Here is an 18,009-nt window from a genome sequence, read left to right on the forward strand (position 1 = left end):
AAGGGGGGGGGGGGAAAGATTCAGCGTGTAGGTCTTTATAATAGTACTAAGAAGTGTATATATCATTTACAGAGGCGGATTTAGGGGGGGGGGGGGGAGGACAGGGCACCCGATCCCTCTTTTCTGTGGCTTATATATATAGGGAATCACTGAAGCATGACTGGAGCGGACCCCCTCTTAGGCAGTCAGCGGGCCTCCGCTTGTGAAAATTTCTGGATCCGCCACTGATTTACTTAAATATTATGATAAAACTTAGTAATTGTTCACAACAATTCTTCATCAGTTTATATATACCTGATGACGAAACAGTATTCACGAAGTAAAATACCGCCAAGGAAATATATGCTTCATTTATAGCGAGGCTTGTCAATTATTTCACGAAAAATAAAAGAATAGAATAATCAATTGGGAAGTACACATAGGGTTTAGTCAGGTTAATTTCTGTCTAACATGTTGTAGACCATTAACACTGAAACCATAAAAAAAACAAGACTAGAGCGATTGTGTTCTCTTTCAAAACTAAATTTATCTCGTGGAATAAAAAAACATTATATGAACTTGAAATAGCAAAAACATTGAAACATTGCTAATACTTTTTTATTTACTTATTTTTTTTTATTAAATTGCCCACATAAAATCATGTGCCGATTACGTAAAGATGAATTAAGATTAGTATACTGTATTTGTCGTACAAAAAGTCAGTGGAATAATTCAGAATACTGGTTATCACATTTGGTGACCAAGTTCATCTTTCAGACGCTTTGCTGCCTAAAATGTTTAAACATATGTTTGTAACGTTTAAAACTGTTCGGGACTTGAATCGTTCGTTTCATTCCCCCCTTAATTTCCTTTATTAGCATGAAACTTTCATCTACAAAACCTATTCTCCTGCCTGCGAATCCATGTTGTATTTTGAAAACGTCACATTATTCAAACGTCATATGATACACAAAACCATCGCACTTCAGCGAAAGGACCATCGTACTTCGGCGTGGACCATCGCACTTCAGCGTGACCATCGCACTTCGGCGTCCCCATCGCACCTCCGAGTCCTACATATATATTAATTTGCAGAACAAAAAATTGACAAAATAAACGAATACAATTTGAGAAATAAACAAAAAACTTACATTTCTCTTAAGTAAGGAATTCTTGTCATTTTCATGTCATTATAACATTTGATGTCTGAAAAAAAAAAATTGAATAGTTGAAACGTTTTAATTTCTAATAAAAAAGAAATCCCTACAAATCTTCTACGTCAGTGTTAATGGTTGGAATCTCGATAACCAGCAGGTATTCAAACATTTTTAATGTTTTCATTACATTATACAAGTGTGTTGGTTTTACTCATTCACAAGATATTTCAGAACTTAAGATGCTATTCACTTTATACTTGCGAGCAACATGTACGTATTTTAGTATATAATTGTGTACATGTTTTTAAGCTAAAACCAGATGACAGAAATATCAGAAAAACCATTGGAAGGCAACCTGATGTCTATAATAATAGACAGGAATCTTTACAATATGTCAAGTTTTAAAGCGTCCCAAGCTAGTTGGGGGTATGCATAAATTCCATAGAAATAAGCCTAAGCTCCGTGTTGGAAACTATACATTCACTTATAATGGTTTACTTTTATAGATTGTGACTTGGATGGAGAGTTGTCTCATTGCCACTCATACCACATCTTCCTATATCTATGTAGCCTTGTAATTTTTTTTTAATTACATTAAAATATTTGGCATATACCGACGGGGAAACTAACCAATACATGAAAAACGACAAAGTTACTTAACATAGGTGTTGTAAACCTGACGAATGTTTCTCTAAAATTGAGTATTATGAACCATTAAATATATAATGAACATTGAATATGCATAAAAATAACGTATCCATTATTAATATTATAGATATCTTCTGGAAAGTGATGACTGTTTGAATATTTTTTTTAATAGATAAACACGTTTTTTAACAGTCTCCTGAACGTTAAACCTTAAATTAATTTGGATTTTTAATAAACAATCTAAATACAATATTGATAGAACTTAAATCTGACTAAAACAATACTTTACTTTACCTGTCAAATCGTTCGTTTTGTTGTATGGATTTTTTACGAGATAACAGGAGCAATCTTCAATTAAAGGATCGCAGTAACACTTAGTTTTCAGTTTCTTGACAAACGAATATCCTCTATCGGTATTGCAAATACATTTTCTATCGACCGTAGTGTTGCCGTCTTCATAAGTCTCCTGACCTAAGATGTTACAAAGAGATTTTTGATAGGTGCAGTCACTGTATCCAATTGTGTCAAAAATAAAAGGCTGATATCTAGATGCACTGCATGTTGCTCTGTTTAAGTTCGGCTGAAAGACGTATTTATAACCTGCAAATGTTAAGTACAGAAAAATGCTTGTTACTTTTCAAACAATATTAATTATTTCGCTGCATTTGTCACATCTGAATCTAGATACATTTAATTAAATACGTTCTCAACAAAGTTATTTATTTACAATGAAATACACAAATTAATAAAAACGACTATTATTCATTGAATAAACTGTACTTTAAAGTTGTTTATCAAACATGTTTATTATATGAAAATAATTGTTGAACATATGTGAAATATTGGATGCAAGTTTTGCTCAAAACCATGCTATTATTAACAGTACAACTATTTAGATATTGACGACTTACCAGGACCTATAATTCTAGGTCTGTTACATGTATCTCTGTATACATTTACTCTAAACGTTACGTTAAATAAGCAAGTATAATTTCTTTGAGGTTTACACATGGATTTCGCCCGAAGATTCCAGTGGGCCTGCGATGGACATGTGAAGTTGTATGCTCCATTTAAGGATATCATCTACAAAATAAATAAATGCATATCCATCAATAATTCAAGCAATTATTCTATTCAAAATGTATTTTGTCGACACAAACGCATAAAGACGATGGTGTGTGAGCACATACAAGTCATAAATACATCAGACTTAAAACTGTATACTAGTATTTAGACGCGCGCTGAGTCTAGATAGTACTCGACAATAATGTTGGTTGGCCAAACAAGTACGACAGTGTACGGATATAATGTTATAATACTATGCTGTTACAACATTATGGAAAGTATTTTAAAGTAAGATATATGTCTCTCCCGTGCAAGCTCTGGTTCCTGGCTTTGCTTTTTGTCATACTTCAAAAGGGAGGCGGAAGATATCAAAGGGACATTCAAACTTATAAGTTATTAAAAAAAAGATGACAACACCATAGCTATAAAAAGACCAACAGACAAACAATAGTACACAACACACAACATATAAAACAAAAAACTGAGCAACACGAACCAAACAAAAACTTTGGTTGATCTCATATGCTCGAGACGGGTAAGCAGATCATTTATGAACCGGATATTTCATTACGGTCAACCAACTTGTGACTGTTTTCGTAAAATTGACAAAGGGATACATTCAATTTCATCACTTGCAACTCTTGTTTTTTATAGGATTATTGTGAGCAGCAATCCTTTTTTAAGGCAATCATGAGAGGTAATACAAACCCTGAAATATTGTATCAACTTGGAAATATATACTCCGCATGTAGACGCTGCTGGAATGTTGCTACATAGAAATGGAAAGTTCGCAATTGGGAACCTGAAATCATCTCTTTTGTCGTGTTTTTTTGCAATCGACCCTGATTGTCAAAGTCTATATGCAAGTAAAGATTAGAGATATACCTAACTGTATCTGTTGTTTCCTTTATCACAAGTTCGATGGAATAGATACCTTTAACTTAGTCATCAAATCGTGAATTATTCACCTATATAGCATAAAGTAAAGTTAAGAATAATTCCATCTTGTTCGGCTACTCTTTTTTTATGTAAAATAGTAAGACCAACCCTTTCAATTGTTTTTTAATTTGGAATGGGGCACTGTAGTATAAAGTGTGGATGAGTATAAAAAATTTTAATACTATTGCAAGATGGAAGTTATAGATTGTAAGTACTCTATAAGATCTTTGGATTTGTTTAGTATCCTCATACGATTCAGACACCTCTAGAAAATGTCTCGTTTATCATGAAACAGACGGGTTCCGTCGAAATACGCATCTGGTGATATCGTCAGTTTGCCAAAAAAAAATCCTTCTTACCGTTGCTAGTGGCGTCTTAATCGGGCATTGAGGTGAGACTGTTTTTGCTTTTGCTCCATTGAAAGACCTTGCTGTGACATAAACAAGAACAACAATAAAGGCGATGTTCAATTGCTTTTTTGTTTGTTTTTTGTCTTTTGCTGTGTATTAACGGAGTTGGTGGGTAACCCCATATCCTTTCCTTTTCTACTACATTAACATGACTATTTCTACAAAGATCAATATTAGTGTCACAACTTCGTGGTCAACTTCCTTAACCATACTCCTTAATTCGGAACAAGACGGAGATACAGAAAATTAAACATATGTGTCAGATATAAATGAAACATACCTGAAAGAGAGTCAGTAGGATCAACATGTCCAGGATGTTTGTTCTTCATTTATAATATATGCCATCTAAAAAGAAAATAATTAAAAAATCTAAGGTTGATTAATTGATCATAAACTGTGCATTACAATACTTAATAATTCAACCTTTGGTTTTTAAATGTTTGTATATATTTTATGAATCGTTTGTCAATGTCAAGATGTTTGTTATATTTCTGTTTCCTGGTAAACATATCTTTAAGTTATTATTGCTAAAAAGATGGATGTCCTTAATTCATAACATGCAGGCACATGAGTATGACGAACATTACGGGTTTAACAATACACAGTTAAAACCATTGACTATGAGAGTATTATTAACTCATAACCTATTAACAAAAGAAGCAGTGAGCGGTGCTCTTTTCATTAAGTCGGTTTGAAGAATTGTATAAATCTGGATGTATACGTCTGGAATGTTTTAATGCATTAGGAAAACATATTTTGTTCTTTCGTAATTAATATCAAGAAAACACTAACAATTTTAAATTATTCTTGTTTATGATCACCGATGATTATGTGATCATACAATAACAATTATTGATGTATAAATGGCAAAGATCTGTGATTATAATTGTAATTCATATATGACCAATAATTGTTTTCAACAGTTAACACTTGATTTACATATATATAGATTTAAGACTTGTGGAAGTATGTTAACAAATGTAGAATTCCATCTGCCGTGTATTTACAATTTCATATGTAAACATTGTAGACTTTTAGTTTTGTAGATTTTGCCGAATGGGATATAAAAACTGCTCCTACAGAATTATGAGGAAGACGCCTGTGAAATTTTACGGTCACAATCACTAGATAATGACCGATATGATACGTCTCAATACTCTAGCGACATGCTGCGTGGTCTTTTGAGATATCAGAGGGATTGTTCTGTACTGTTTATCTACAGGTTGTGATCATTTTAAGCGCTTGTTTATTAACATAGTGGATATGTTTGATTGTTTTAGAATGGCGCTTGTCTGTCGACGAACATGAAGTTCTTGCGATTCTCGCAGGTTTTGAATGTTGCTTGTGAGGATATGTCGTTTGCATTTATCCTTCAAATATTCACCTTTGATACAAAATAACTTCTGAAATTATCCTAGTTCTAAAAAAAGACTGATCTTGAGGCATTTAAAATAATAAGATAGCATAATTCTTTACCAATGCAACAGAAGAATAATTTTGACAATTTTATACAATGCAAACAACATTTAAGTATATTTTCTAAGATAATCTTTTATTTCTATGAGAAGCAACCAATCCTTAACTATAAAAAGTAGAAAAATCCAATGCCAGTTAATGATTTCCATTAAAATGAAGAAATATTTGCTTTCTTGATCAACAAAAACAAAAGTTTATGCATATTTATCCTTCAAATATTCAGATTTGATAGAAAATAACTTATGCAAAGGCATTTTTAATGACTGATTGCAATTGACGTTGCATTTTTCCAAATATGAGAAGACATATTTGCATTTTAGGCAACGCGTACAAAACTTTAGCATCTTTTCCCTAAGATCAAGCATTTTTGTGAAAAACAACTAATCCTGCTGTACAAAAAGTACTGAAATCTTAAGGCGGTTTCTGATTTCTTTTAAAATAAGACAATAACTGCATTTTAATTTAAAAAAAGACTTATTTTATCATTTTCAATTATATTTTTTAATATTTAATATTAATATATATATAACAAGGCATCGGACATCAACAATGACGGCCATTACTTTAAAGTTTCTCTGTTATATCATATCTATATCTGTAGAAAATATATTGATTAAGTAGTTCTTGTTTTATAATTAAACTATATCTATAAGGTTGTTAAAACGAAATGTTATATGACGATTTATCAATAGTTAGTGTAGGATAAGGAACGTTGTGATTGGGCATGTTCACACTGTACTAACAGCATTTACAAAGGTGCTTCAACAGAATAACGTTACAAACTTGTTGACCAATTCGATTTATCTACGTCTCAAATCACAAGCAACTTTTTTCGTGGCCTTTATTTCTTTTTATTCTGCAATTGGGTGTTGTATTATACAGATACAGCCCTACAGACATCGCTAGGCTCTTTATGTATACTACACAGATATCACATTAAAGCTCCGCCCACTGCCAGACTACGTTGTTGTCGATTGTTGTATTAACCTGCGTGAAATCCGTGTTCACGAAACTGTGAATCTTTATAAGTTATTGCAAGAAATAAATCACTTAGAAAGAATTATAACATTTGGTGACCACTTGGTTATAATGCATGATGATTTGTGTAGCGTTTATCAAACAACAAACAATTGATCAATATGTTACTGTGGTTGGTTAAGGCAACTGTAGATTTTTAACTTCGTGGCGACATGGATAATACTCTCATTCCAATGGACTGAAAAAGTAATTTTGGAGGACAACACAGGATAATTATTAAAAACCTTTTGCGTGCGTTTATTTCTCAGCTGTTACTTGTAATTTTGTCCATCTGATGAGTTAAGCCTTTTTCAACTGATCGTTATAGTTCGCTCTTATGTCGTACTGTTATACCACTGTCCCAGGTTAGGGGAAGGGTTTGGATCCCGCTTACATGTTTAAACCCGCCACATTATTTATGTATGTGCCTGTCCCAGTCAGGAGCCTGTAAATCAGTGGTTGTCGTTTGTTTATGTGTTACATATTTTTTACATGATTTTCGTTCATTTCCTTATATAAATAAGGCTGTTAGTTTTCTCCTTTGAATTGTTTTACAATGTCGTATCGGGGCCTTTCATAGCTGACTATGTGGTATGGGCTTTGCTCATTGTTGAAGGCCATGCGGTGACCAATAGTTGTTAATGTCTGTGTCATTCCGGTCTCTTGTGGACAGTTTGTTAATGTCTGTGTCATTCCGGTCTCTTGTGGACAGTTGTCTCATTGGCAATCATACCACATCTTCTTTTTTATGTTGTCTGCTCTATGGTCGGGTTGTTGTCGCTTTGACACATTCCCCATTTCTATTCTCAATTTAATTTTAAGATATTTGAGAAATTTATTTAAAAAAAAAATACTCAACTTGTTATGCACTTACTGGAAATTACATCTTTTCAATCCATTTTATTAGTATATTTATATTAGGAACATTTTTTTGCAGTCATGGCTGTACTGTTTTTATTTCAAGATGAATTCCATTTAATTGTAACTTTACATTATAAACAGATTATCGAAAACAAATATAGACATATTAAAGAAGTGCGATATATTAATTGGATTGTTTAAAAACAAATGTTATTTTGATTGTTTTGTTTATCTTGTTTCAGAAAAATTATAAGTTAGCGTCCTTTTTTTTTTAACAAAATCAAAATATGAAAGGAAGTAATGTATTTTTCTATACATTAATGAAGCAACAATTCATTTGAACAATATGAAGCCACACGGGAAAGAGGTTAAAATACAAAACGAATGATTTACAAAGTAAATGGAAAAAAAAAAAGAACTAAAGGAAAATTAATGAAAATGATGAAGAAACAAGTCAATTAAACATTGGAATCACACGAATAGGAAGACAATAAACTAATTCAAAAAGAATAAAACAAAGACCACATATCTATATAAAATGATATTCTTCAGAAAATAGGTGGGAGCGATTTGAAAATCGTCAAGTGAAGAAGTGTATATCAATCAGGTAAAACAATAGAATTCTTTTAACTGTTTCATTTCAATAAAAAAAACATATCAACGGGCATAACTGACTAATATTCCGACTAATGAAATCACACAAGTGAGAAGCCAAACGCCATTAACATATCATTATTTTAAATCGTTTATTTCTTTTGTTTAACAGGGAAATATAAAAAGCTAATGTCTCTTTTTATTCAACAAATTCAATTATAAAACTTGAAACGAACCTGAAGAAAATTAACAATTCGTTTAAACAATGAAATCACACGAGTTAGAAGTTTAAAGACAAGCGATAACAGATTTAAAAAAGGATACAACAAAGATCATATACTATATAATTTACTATTCAGAATTAAGGTCGGACCGAGTACACAATCGTTCAGTGAAGAAGTATAATATCTTCCACATGAGAACGATTTTTTTTATAAAAGGAAACATTTCACTTGAAAACATATTGAGGGACATAACATTCTTATATTCCAGCTGAAAGGTTTTATATTATTTTAACAACTTATCTAAGACATAAAATGCAGCTGCCATTTACGAAATTGCATGCACAAGCAGTGCACAAACACCTCACTCAATTGGTAATCAGTACCATACACATGTCTAACTATTTTAAAAGATGAATCTGATTTTCATTTTTGTTTGTAGTAATCAAGTTAAAAATATGTTTTCTTACTTAAAAATGTCCCGATATGTATTTAAGAAGAAGTTTAAAAGCACCTTGGAGAGAAGTTCAATTCGAACCTGGAATTTATAGAAAATCAAATTGAGATTACGAATCTAGAAATATTACAAAATCGTAAAAACGGATTTAAATCACCATAACCATATATTGAATTAGTTATAAAAGATTTTTGTAACTTGTGATCACGGATGTTATTCTTTATCCCAAATTGTTATATTTATTACAACGGATTTTATTCCAAAATCTGTACTATCAAATTTAATCTATATTCACGATTTGGAGAGAGAATTTATTCAATATATTTGGTACACGTGACAAGAAATAAATAGGTGAGATTTATTGTGACAATTTGCTCCTAATTCGTTAAGATAAAACTAAAATCAATCAATCTAACTTATTTGCAGTAATGAAAGTTTGACTTGTCTTTTCTATTTCGTGGCGGTATCATTGACTCATACCCAAACCTTTTATCGTTCTATTGTTCAAGCGTTTTGGACCGGGGGACTTATGTTCGAGGTCATCACACGATAACTCATAAAACTTCTGTTTTCATTTATTTTTGCGTTTCTAAAACAAACATTTTAAATGAAATATACAATGTTGTACAGATATTTTAACAAATAATTTTTAAAAAAACTACAATAATACTCAGCTCATTGAAATCTGATTGTCTGCTGTCACTTTTTTTATGCACACGTGTTAATGTCGTCTTTTCCTTTAAAAACATGCATTTTGTGAGCAGTATGTTTCCAGTCACGGTTGTCATTTTTTTTATTATTATTATATCCAGAAATATGAAATATGATATATTAATCGGTGTGTCGTTTCAAATATTTCATTTCTGCTGATTAAAGGTATAGTTGTCAATAAAATAGTTTCTAATAAGACTGTCATACAAGTGAGAGGTTTAGCTCCCTTTAAAATTAGGCCTAATACACCATTTTCTAAATAAAAAAAAATGCCTGTACCATGAAAGTAATATGACAGTTGTTATCCATTCGTTTCAGCTTTCGATTTTGTTATTTCATTAGGGACTTTCTATTTTGAATTTTCCTCGGAGTTCAGTTTTATTGTGATTTTAATTTTAATTTTTCATTTAGCATATGCGAGTGTGTCTTTTGTTTTAACAAAACCAAGAAAAGCATGAAAGGAACCAAAAAATAATCAATGAAGGAAACAATCATGTAAACAACGAAATCAGACAAGTGAGAAGTTCAACTGAAATAGTGATTGATAAAAAAAAGTCAGTACGGTGCTTGTTTTCGCTCAATTATATTCGTTGTCTTTTCAGATCAACTTGTATAAAAAAAGTCAATTGGCGTCCGTCTTCGTCGTCGGTAACTTTACAATAATTTCTCCTTTGAAACTTTAGCTACATTAAATCAATATTGGAGTATTGCGTTGAAAAAATTCTGTTCGATGACATCGCCCGCCAACCAAAAAAGGCCGACATGGCTATAATAAGTACATAGAGGTAAAATGAAAGTATGTTTATTTCTTTAAAAAATATATATAAATAGAGAAATTCTGAAGAGCAAAACTGTCCAGAATGTTGACCTTTATGAATTAGGCTATATGTTTTAGGTATTTTTGTCATATAGCTCTTCAACTGTTTCGGTACTTATACATTTTCGGATTTCAAATGTTTGGCGGTAAGTCCATACAAAAAGCGCTTCGGACGCATGAAATCATTAAACATGTTGATTTTTGTTTTGCAGTTTACCAATTGTTTGTGATGGCAAAATTGTCAGACGACTGTTTGTAAAAGTTATTGTCCTTAAGAAGAATGGAGGGTCTTTATCAAAATCCATATGATTTATGTCTACAGTAAGTCACAAATATAGTTTTTATCATGTCTTTTTCCAAATTATCAAAAACAAAAATCACCAGACTTTTTTCACGCTACAGTTTCGGGAAATTTTTCATTACAACGTATGTGTCATTCTTTTATTGTGTGTAGTTAGTTAGTGTACTGTATCTTTGACGGCTTTAGATGTGCTACTAAAAAAACTGGCTCATTGACGAATATGCCACATTTTTCTTTATCATTTGCGTCGTTAGGATATCGTCTAGTTGACGTATCTAACACATTTCTCTTTATCATTTGCGTCGTTAGGACATCGTCTTGTTGACGTATCTGACACATTTTTATTTATTTGTGTGTGTCGTTAGTGTCCTGTCTCATTACAAAACATGCGACACATAATGTTTCAAATATGTGTAGTTTGAGTACTGTCTGATTGACCTACCTTCTACTCTGTTTAGCGACGTTAAGGTACTGTCACATTGACTAATACGATTTTTGTTTAATTTATGTTGAACATGTATCATTACTGTGTCATTCGTGTATACGATACATCCTAATTAAGTATATGTTACAATAACCTATTACATGTTTGTTTTATCATATGTGTCGTTTGAGTGACATTGAAGTATACGCACACCAGTTTACTGTCAGTGATAGTTCAGTCTGACTGTCGTCAATAACCTATTACGTGTTTGTTTTATCATGTGTGTCGTTTGAGGGACACTAAAGTATACGCACACCAGTTTACTGTCATTGAGAGTTCAGTTTGATTGTCGTCAATGCCCAATTGTTGTAATAATTTCGTCGTTAGTATACTTTGTTGTTGTTGAAAATGCAACAGCTTTTGCTTATTGGTATCTTTGATTTACACTTTTTTTTACTAATCACTAATCAGTGTCACCAAAGGCATATACAAAAGAACTGAGTGTATGGTATGGGACGAATAATTGGACACTTCATTGATGAGCTTATCCCCAAACTCCCGTCTATAGATGGACTGGTCTTCAATGGGCGAACTTCTTAAACTCTGCTCAGTCAAGTGAAATAAATCTAGTAATACATCCCGCCATTGTTTTATTGTGTAATGGTCGTATTTTTGTAATATGATCTTTCAGTTATGCGTATGTTCTTGTTTTTTTGCCATTTTGTTGTTTCCGTGTTCACTTATTTTTTTTAATTTATTTTGGTGATGAAGGTTTTGACACAATGGGGACTGCTGTTTCCGTTTTTATTTGGTATTTTGTCGTATCATGTCTGCTTGTGACAGTCACACATTGTTGTCAATATAATGGAATTGTACGTGACTGTCATACAAGTGAGAGGTTTGTTTAGCTATAAATTCAGGTTTATATCCACCATTTCAACAAAAGGAAATGCCTTTGTCAAGTCTGGAATATGACAGTGGTTTTCGATTCGTTGTATGTGTTCGAGCTTTTGATGTTGCCATTTGATGAATGTCCGGGATGCATGAATTCGATTTATTGTGTTAAGTAAATAATATATAGATGTGGTATGATTGTCATTGATAGGCTGTGTGTGGTGAAGCATTTTATTGCCTTTAGGTTTGTACATTTGTAGTTGTGAAGTTGCAAACATAAGAGTACACAAATTGCACCTATAGTAATACTTGTCATTTTTGTCGAGCCTGCAACTTTAGCTCGACATAGGGATAATGATCCGGCGGCGGCGGAGTTAGCTTACTTCTTAAAAGCTTTATATTTTTAAAGGTGGAAGACCTGGATGATTCATACTTTGTATATAGATGCCTTATGTTACGAAGTTTCCGTCAGTCACATGTTCAATGTCCTTTACCTCATTTTCATGGTTCAGTGACCACTTGAAAAAAAAAGTTCAGATTGTTTGTAATGTTTAATTTTCTCTTATTATAAGCAATAGGATAACTATATTTGATATGTGCGTACCTTGCAAGGTCCTCATGTCTGTCAGATAGTTTTCATTTGACCTCGACCTCATTTCATGGATCAGTGAACAAGGTTAGGTTTTGGTGGTCAAGTCCATATCTCAGATACTATAAGCAATAGGGCTAGTATATCCGGTGTATGGAAGGACTTTAAGGTGTACATGTCTAACTGGAAGGTGTCAACTGACCTTTACCTCGTTTTCATGGTTCAGTGGTTATTATTAAATTTTTGTGTTTTGGTCTGTTTTTCTCATACTGTATGCAATATGTCTACTATATTAGTTGTATGGAATGATTGTAAGGTGTACATGTCTAGCGGGTAGATGTCATGTGATCTTGACCTCATTTTCATGGTTCAGCGGTCAAAGTTAAGTTTTTGAGTTTTGGTCTTTTTATCTAATACTATATGCCATAGGTCAGCCATATTTGGTGTATGGAAATATTTTATGATCTTTATGTCAGTCGTGCAGGTTTGATTTGACTTTGACCTCATTTGCACGGTTCATTGCACAGTGTTGAGTTTTTGTGTTTTGATCTATTTTTCTTACTAACTATAAGTAATAGGTCACATATATATGTTGTATAGAAGAATTGTTAGCGGTACATGTCTGCCTGGCATGGTTCATCTGACCTTTACCTCATTTTCAAGGTTCATTGGTCTTTGTTTAGTTATCTTAGTTAATGTTAAGTTTATGTGACAGTTGTAATAAAGCTTAGCTTTATATTTAGGACTATCAACATAATATCAATGATAAGTATAGAAGGCGAGACATTTCAGCGTGTGCACTCTTGTTTTCACTAAGTTAAACTTTATTTTATGAACCAGGCAAAAGTCCATTCGGTGCTTATTTTGTAGACTATCCTTGTTTACAATATAGTTACACCAATTTAATTTTGAGTCCATGTAGAAACATATGCAGATGAACATAAGTAGTCATGGTCCACCAGTGCACTGGAGTTTACCCCGGCATGCCGCATGGCCATTACAGAACAAAAAAAGATCCGAAATGTATCGCTTGCAGAGGTTTTTTCTGTGTTCCCATGGCTGGACGGAACTTTTACGCTAAACATGTTATCAGTAATTATGATTTTGTGACTTTTAAATGAAGTACCTGTGATTATTTGGGAAATTTGTTTTGACCTCACTGATAATGGAAAAATGATGCAGACGAAACATGGCGTCAGATGTTAATGTCCAAACTTCTTTATTTCCGTGGTACAATCAAATTTAAATAAGCTATAATGTACTTAAGTTACCAAAATTTCAAAATTCTTGATTTTGTAAACAAAAAAAAATCATGTCGTATTTAACATCGAGATTATTAGATCTGTCCCGTTTTTTTCAAGTTTACGTTTAAACGTTAAATTTGGCAGCCATTAACAAAAATAATCGTACGAGATTTAACGAGAGTGACGAAACTTTTCAGATGGGTCGTGTATGGGAGAGAGTTATCGTTCTTTATTCCAAAATGATGCTTCTACCACAAGTGCCAGCTAAAGCTGGCATATTATTATCTGCGTCGTAAAGATACAGTCTGATTGACGTATATTCAACATCTGTTAATTATCTGTGTCGTAAGGGTTAGGTCTCATTGGCGTATATTCCATATTTTTTTATTATCTGCATCATAATGATAAAGTCTCATTGACGTATATTCCACATTTGTTTATTATCGGCATTGTAAAGGTAAAGTCTCATTAACGTATATTTCACATCTTTTTATTATCTGTTTCGTAAGGATATAGTAGTATTTACGTATATTCCATATATTTTAATTATCTGCGCTGTAAAGGTATAGTCTTATTGACGTATATTCCACATTTTTTCATTATCTGCGTCGTAAGGTATAGTCTTATTGACGTATTTTCCATATCATTTTATTATCTGCATCGTAAAGGTAAAGTCTCATTGACGTATATTCCACATCTTTTAATTATCTGCGTTGTAAAGGTAAAGACTCATTGACGTATAGTGTACATCTTTTTATTATCTGCGTTGTAAAGGTAATGTCTCTTTGACGTATTTTCCACATTTTTTCATTATCTACGTCATAAGGGTAGTCTCATTGACGCATAGTCCACTTCTGTTATTATATGTGGCGTAAGGGTAAAGCCTCATTGACGTGTATTCTACATCTCTTCATTATCCGCATCGTAAAGATAAAGTCTTATTGACGTATATTCGACATCTTTTTTTATTATCTGCGTCGTCAGGGTATAGTCTTATTGACGTATATTCCATATAACTTAATTATCTGTGTCGTAAAGGTAAAGTCTCATTGACGTATGTTCCACATTTTTTTATTATCTACGACATAAGGGTAGTCTCATTGACGCATAGTGCACTTCTGTTTATTATATGCGGCGTAAGGGTAAAGTCTCATCGACGTGTATTCCACATCTTTTTGATATCTGCGTCGTAAGGGTAAAGTCTCTTTGACGTATATTCAACATCTTTTTTATTATCTGTGGCGTCAGGGTATAGTCTTATTGACGTATATTCCATCTGATTCAATGAACTGCGTTGTAAAGGTAAAGACTCATTGGCGTATGTTCCACATTTTTTTATTATCTACGTCATAAAGGTAAAGTCTCATTGACGCATATTCCACTTCTGTTTATTATCTGCGTCGTAAGGGTAAAGTCTTAATGACGTATATTCGACATCTTTTTCTTATCTACGTCATAAATGTAAAGTCTCATTGACGAATATTCGATATCTTTTTATTATCTGCGTCGTAAGGGTAAAGTCTAATTGACGTATATTCCTCATGTTTTTATTATCTGCGTCGTAAAGGTATAGTATCATTGACGTATATTCCACATATTTTTTTATCTGCGTCATAAGGCAATAGTCTCTTAACATATATTCGACATTTTTTGTATCTGTTTGTGTAATGTATACTAGGTGTATATGACATACCTGTTTTGTTTATTTGTGTCGTTTGGTGACTGTCTCATCTACATATGTCACATCAGGTTTTATGTTTGTGACTTTGAGATACTGCATCATTGACGTTTATTTCGCAGAATTTGATAATTTTTCGTTTGTGTATAGAAACATTGACGTATACCATTTCTTTGACCTTTGTTTTCGGAAGGACGTGAAATATTCAAGGTTGGTTCCAGGACGTCCAATGGAAATATAGGAACAGACGGGGGAACATAATGTACTGCATACATTTATGTCTATCAGAATTACCAGGAGGTAGGGTCTATGAACTGAAGAGTAATAATGACACATTTAAATTTTAACGATGTTAAATAACAATCTTCATTGCAAAAAGCCAAACCCAGGCGGCGGGTTAAAATACAAAGATTACATTGTATTATATGTACAAAATGTACACAAAAAACACACAGTACACTTCAAAACGTGAATATTAATAATATATACATTGAAATATAGTTGCAGGTTCGTAAAGGATGCTCTGAAAGAGCAAATGGAAATGGAACAAGAACAACACGTCCTTGGCGTATGCAAAATTTCCTTCAAATTGCATATAGAGCTTCAAGGGACAATCACTTAATCATACATGCACAACAAAATGCATTTAGTATTGAACCTTTACAGTATTGTAGTAATTATAATTGATTAAGTTGAATTTGTACTCAGTTGATAACATACTAACCCATACAATCTATTTCGAATGAATATATGCAAAAACAAATCTGAATCGAATAAACTAAATAATGTTCATATTTTGTCCGTTTTTTCTAATGTCAAATAAAACAAACAAACACACCTGCCGTTATTTATATTACATACGAATAGAATAATTTCTAATGTGTAAAAATAAATTCCAAAAATAGCCTATTCAATCAATTTGGTTCAGTAAAAATGTTATCGTTTTATAGACGACACCGCCTAACATTTCGTTGAATAATATCTTCCCATAAGAGTATGAATTATACATAAAAGATACAACATAGACATTGTTTTTAACAAAAAAAATAGAAATATATACATGTTATAGGACAAATAAATTTGCAATGTTTCAAAAATGGCGATTTGTTTTATTTCAAACAACGCTAGTCAAATACGACAGTCTATGAAAATTCAAGTTACATTTTCAAAACTATTTTTAAAAATATTTACAACTTGCACATCAATATAGAATATTTATTCCTAATTTACAAATGATTTTAATTAAAATTTCATCTGTTAGAATTCTTTTTAAAGATTAGGTGAAATATTTATTGATTTTTTTGTTCTTTATCTATAAAACAGTAATTGGACAGTCTCTTATCACACCATGTTTTAAGACTTTGCAATATTTCTTTAAATATCATATAAAGTTGAAATGCTGTAGCACATTAGATTAAGGCGTTACTCCTCAATTAGAAGGGCCTACATAACATAATTGTAATAATGTCTTTAAATCTGAATATGGAATACAGCAGTGCAGATGATGGTAATTCATTTTATTTGATTAAAAGTAAAGAAAATTAATAGAAATCAACAAACAGATCCGAGTCCAAATAAACTCATTGTATATTTGTCATAGTTTATTTTTCACCTCAAAAAGAAATGCCTTCCCTTCATATCTATTACTAACAAGCAGAATGTTTTCTTTTTTGTTAAAATAAATTCCATACGGCCTATCCAATCCATCTGATTCAGTAAGAAGTTCTCTATGGTATTTACCATCATCGGATACAACTACTACAGTGCAGGTTTGGTAATTAGAAACATAAACATTCTCGTCATCATCTGTTGTTACACTAATTAAATCTTGAAATTCATCCTTCTTAAACTTCCAAATTAGTTTACCATCTAACGAGCAGCAGTATATTGATGACCGATCTGTATAGACCAACCTGTCTCTGTCTACTGTAATGTTGCTGATACTGTCTGAAGGTACCGGTATAGTACGTATTACTTTACCTGTCAGATCCATCACATGTATGATACTCATATCAATAACAACGTACAGGTTATTATCATTATATGATATTCCGTAGCAGTTACCACTGGTGTTGATTGTACTGGTGATAGAACGTGTAGATATATTTATTATCTGTATGGTTCTGTCATTCTTAGAGGATACCACTACAGTGTTACTATCTATCTCTGATATATAATACGGGGAATAGGATAGATGAGTGTGATGGATATCAGTACCGTCTGAATTACAAATAATAAGTTGTTTATTACTGTAGTCGGTGAACACTAATGTATTGCCTATTTTGATACAGCTAGTAATTTGTTGACTTTCATTCTTTGGCTTCTTTATATTTAACTGTTGACGAAACATGATAGAAACAGGAAGGTTGTATTTGACAGATGCTTGATTATGGCTGAATGTGTCTTCTTTGCTTGTTTCATTCTCTAAAAAAATAAATAATGAAGTATCGAATTGATTATAACAACAATCGATTACTTAGTCTATAATTCAGTGTATCGCTTAAAGAAATTGAATGTTGTAAAATTT

The 18,009-nt window shown here is 32.2% G+C and overlaps 1 protein-coding gene across 1 annotated transcript in view; it reads right to left on the reverse strand.

The window, feature by feature from the left end:
* The window catches only part of LOC139501619 (uncharacterized), a 41,559-nt gene extending 36,981 nt beyond the window's left edge, over positions 1 to 4,578 (reverse strand). Inside the window, exons 1-4 of the mRNA XM_071290739.1 lie at positions 4,479 to 4,578; positions 2,696 to 2,867; positions 2,079 to 2,384; positions 1,131 to 1,185 (exon numbers count right to left, since the gene is read on the reverse strand). Of these exons, the coding sequence (XP_071146840.1) occupies positions 1,131 to 1,185; positions 2,079 to 2,384; positions 2,696 to 2,867; positions 4,479 to 4,505 (560 nt within the window). The 5' untranslated portion in view covers positions 4,506 to 4,578. The remainder of the gene's footprint in view (positions 1 to 1,130; positions 1,186 to 2,078; positions 2,385 to 2,695; positions 2,868 to 4,478) is intronic.
* Positions 4,579 to 18,009: the final 13,431 nt, after the last annotated feature.

Source organism: Mytilus edulis, chromosome 13 (genome assembly GCF_963676685.1).
Source record: "Mytilus edulis chromosome 13, xbMytEdul2.2, whole genome shotgun sequence".
Classification (NCBI taxonomy): domain Eukaryota; kingdom Metazoa; phylum Mollusca; class Bivalvia; order Mytilida; family Mytilidae; genus Mytilus; species Mytilus edulis.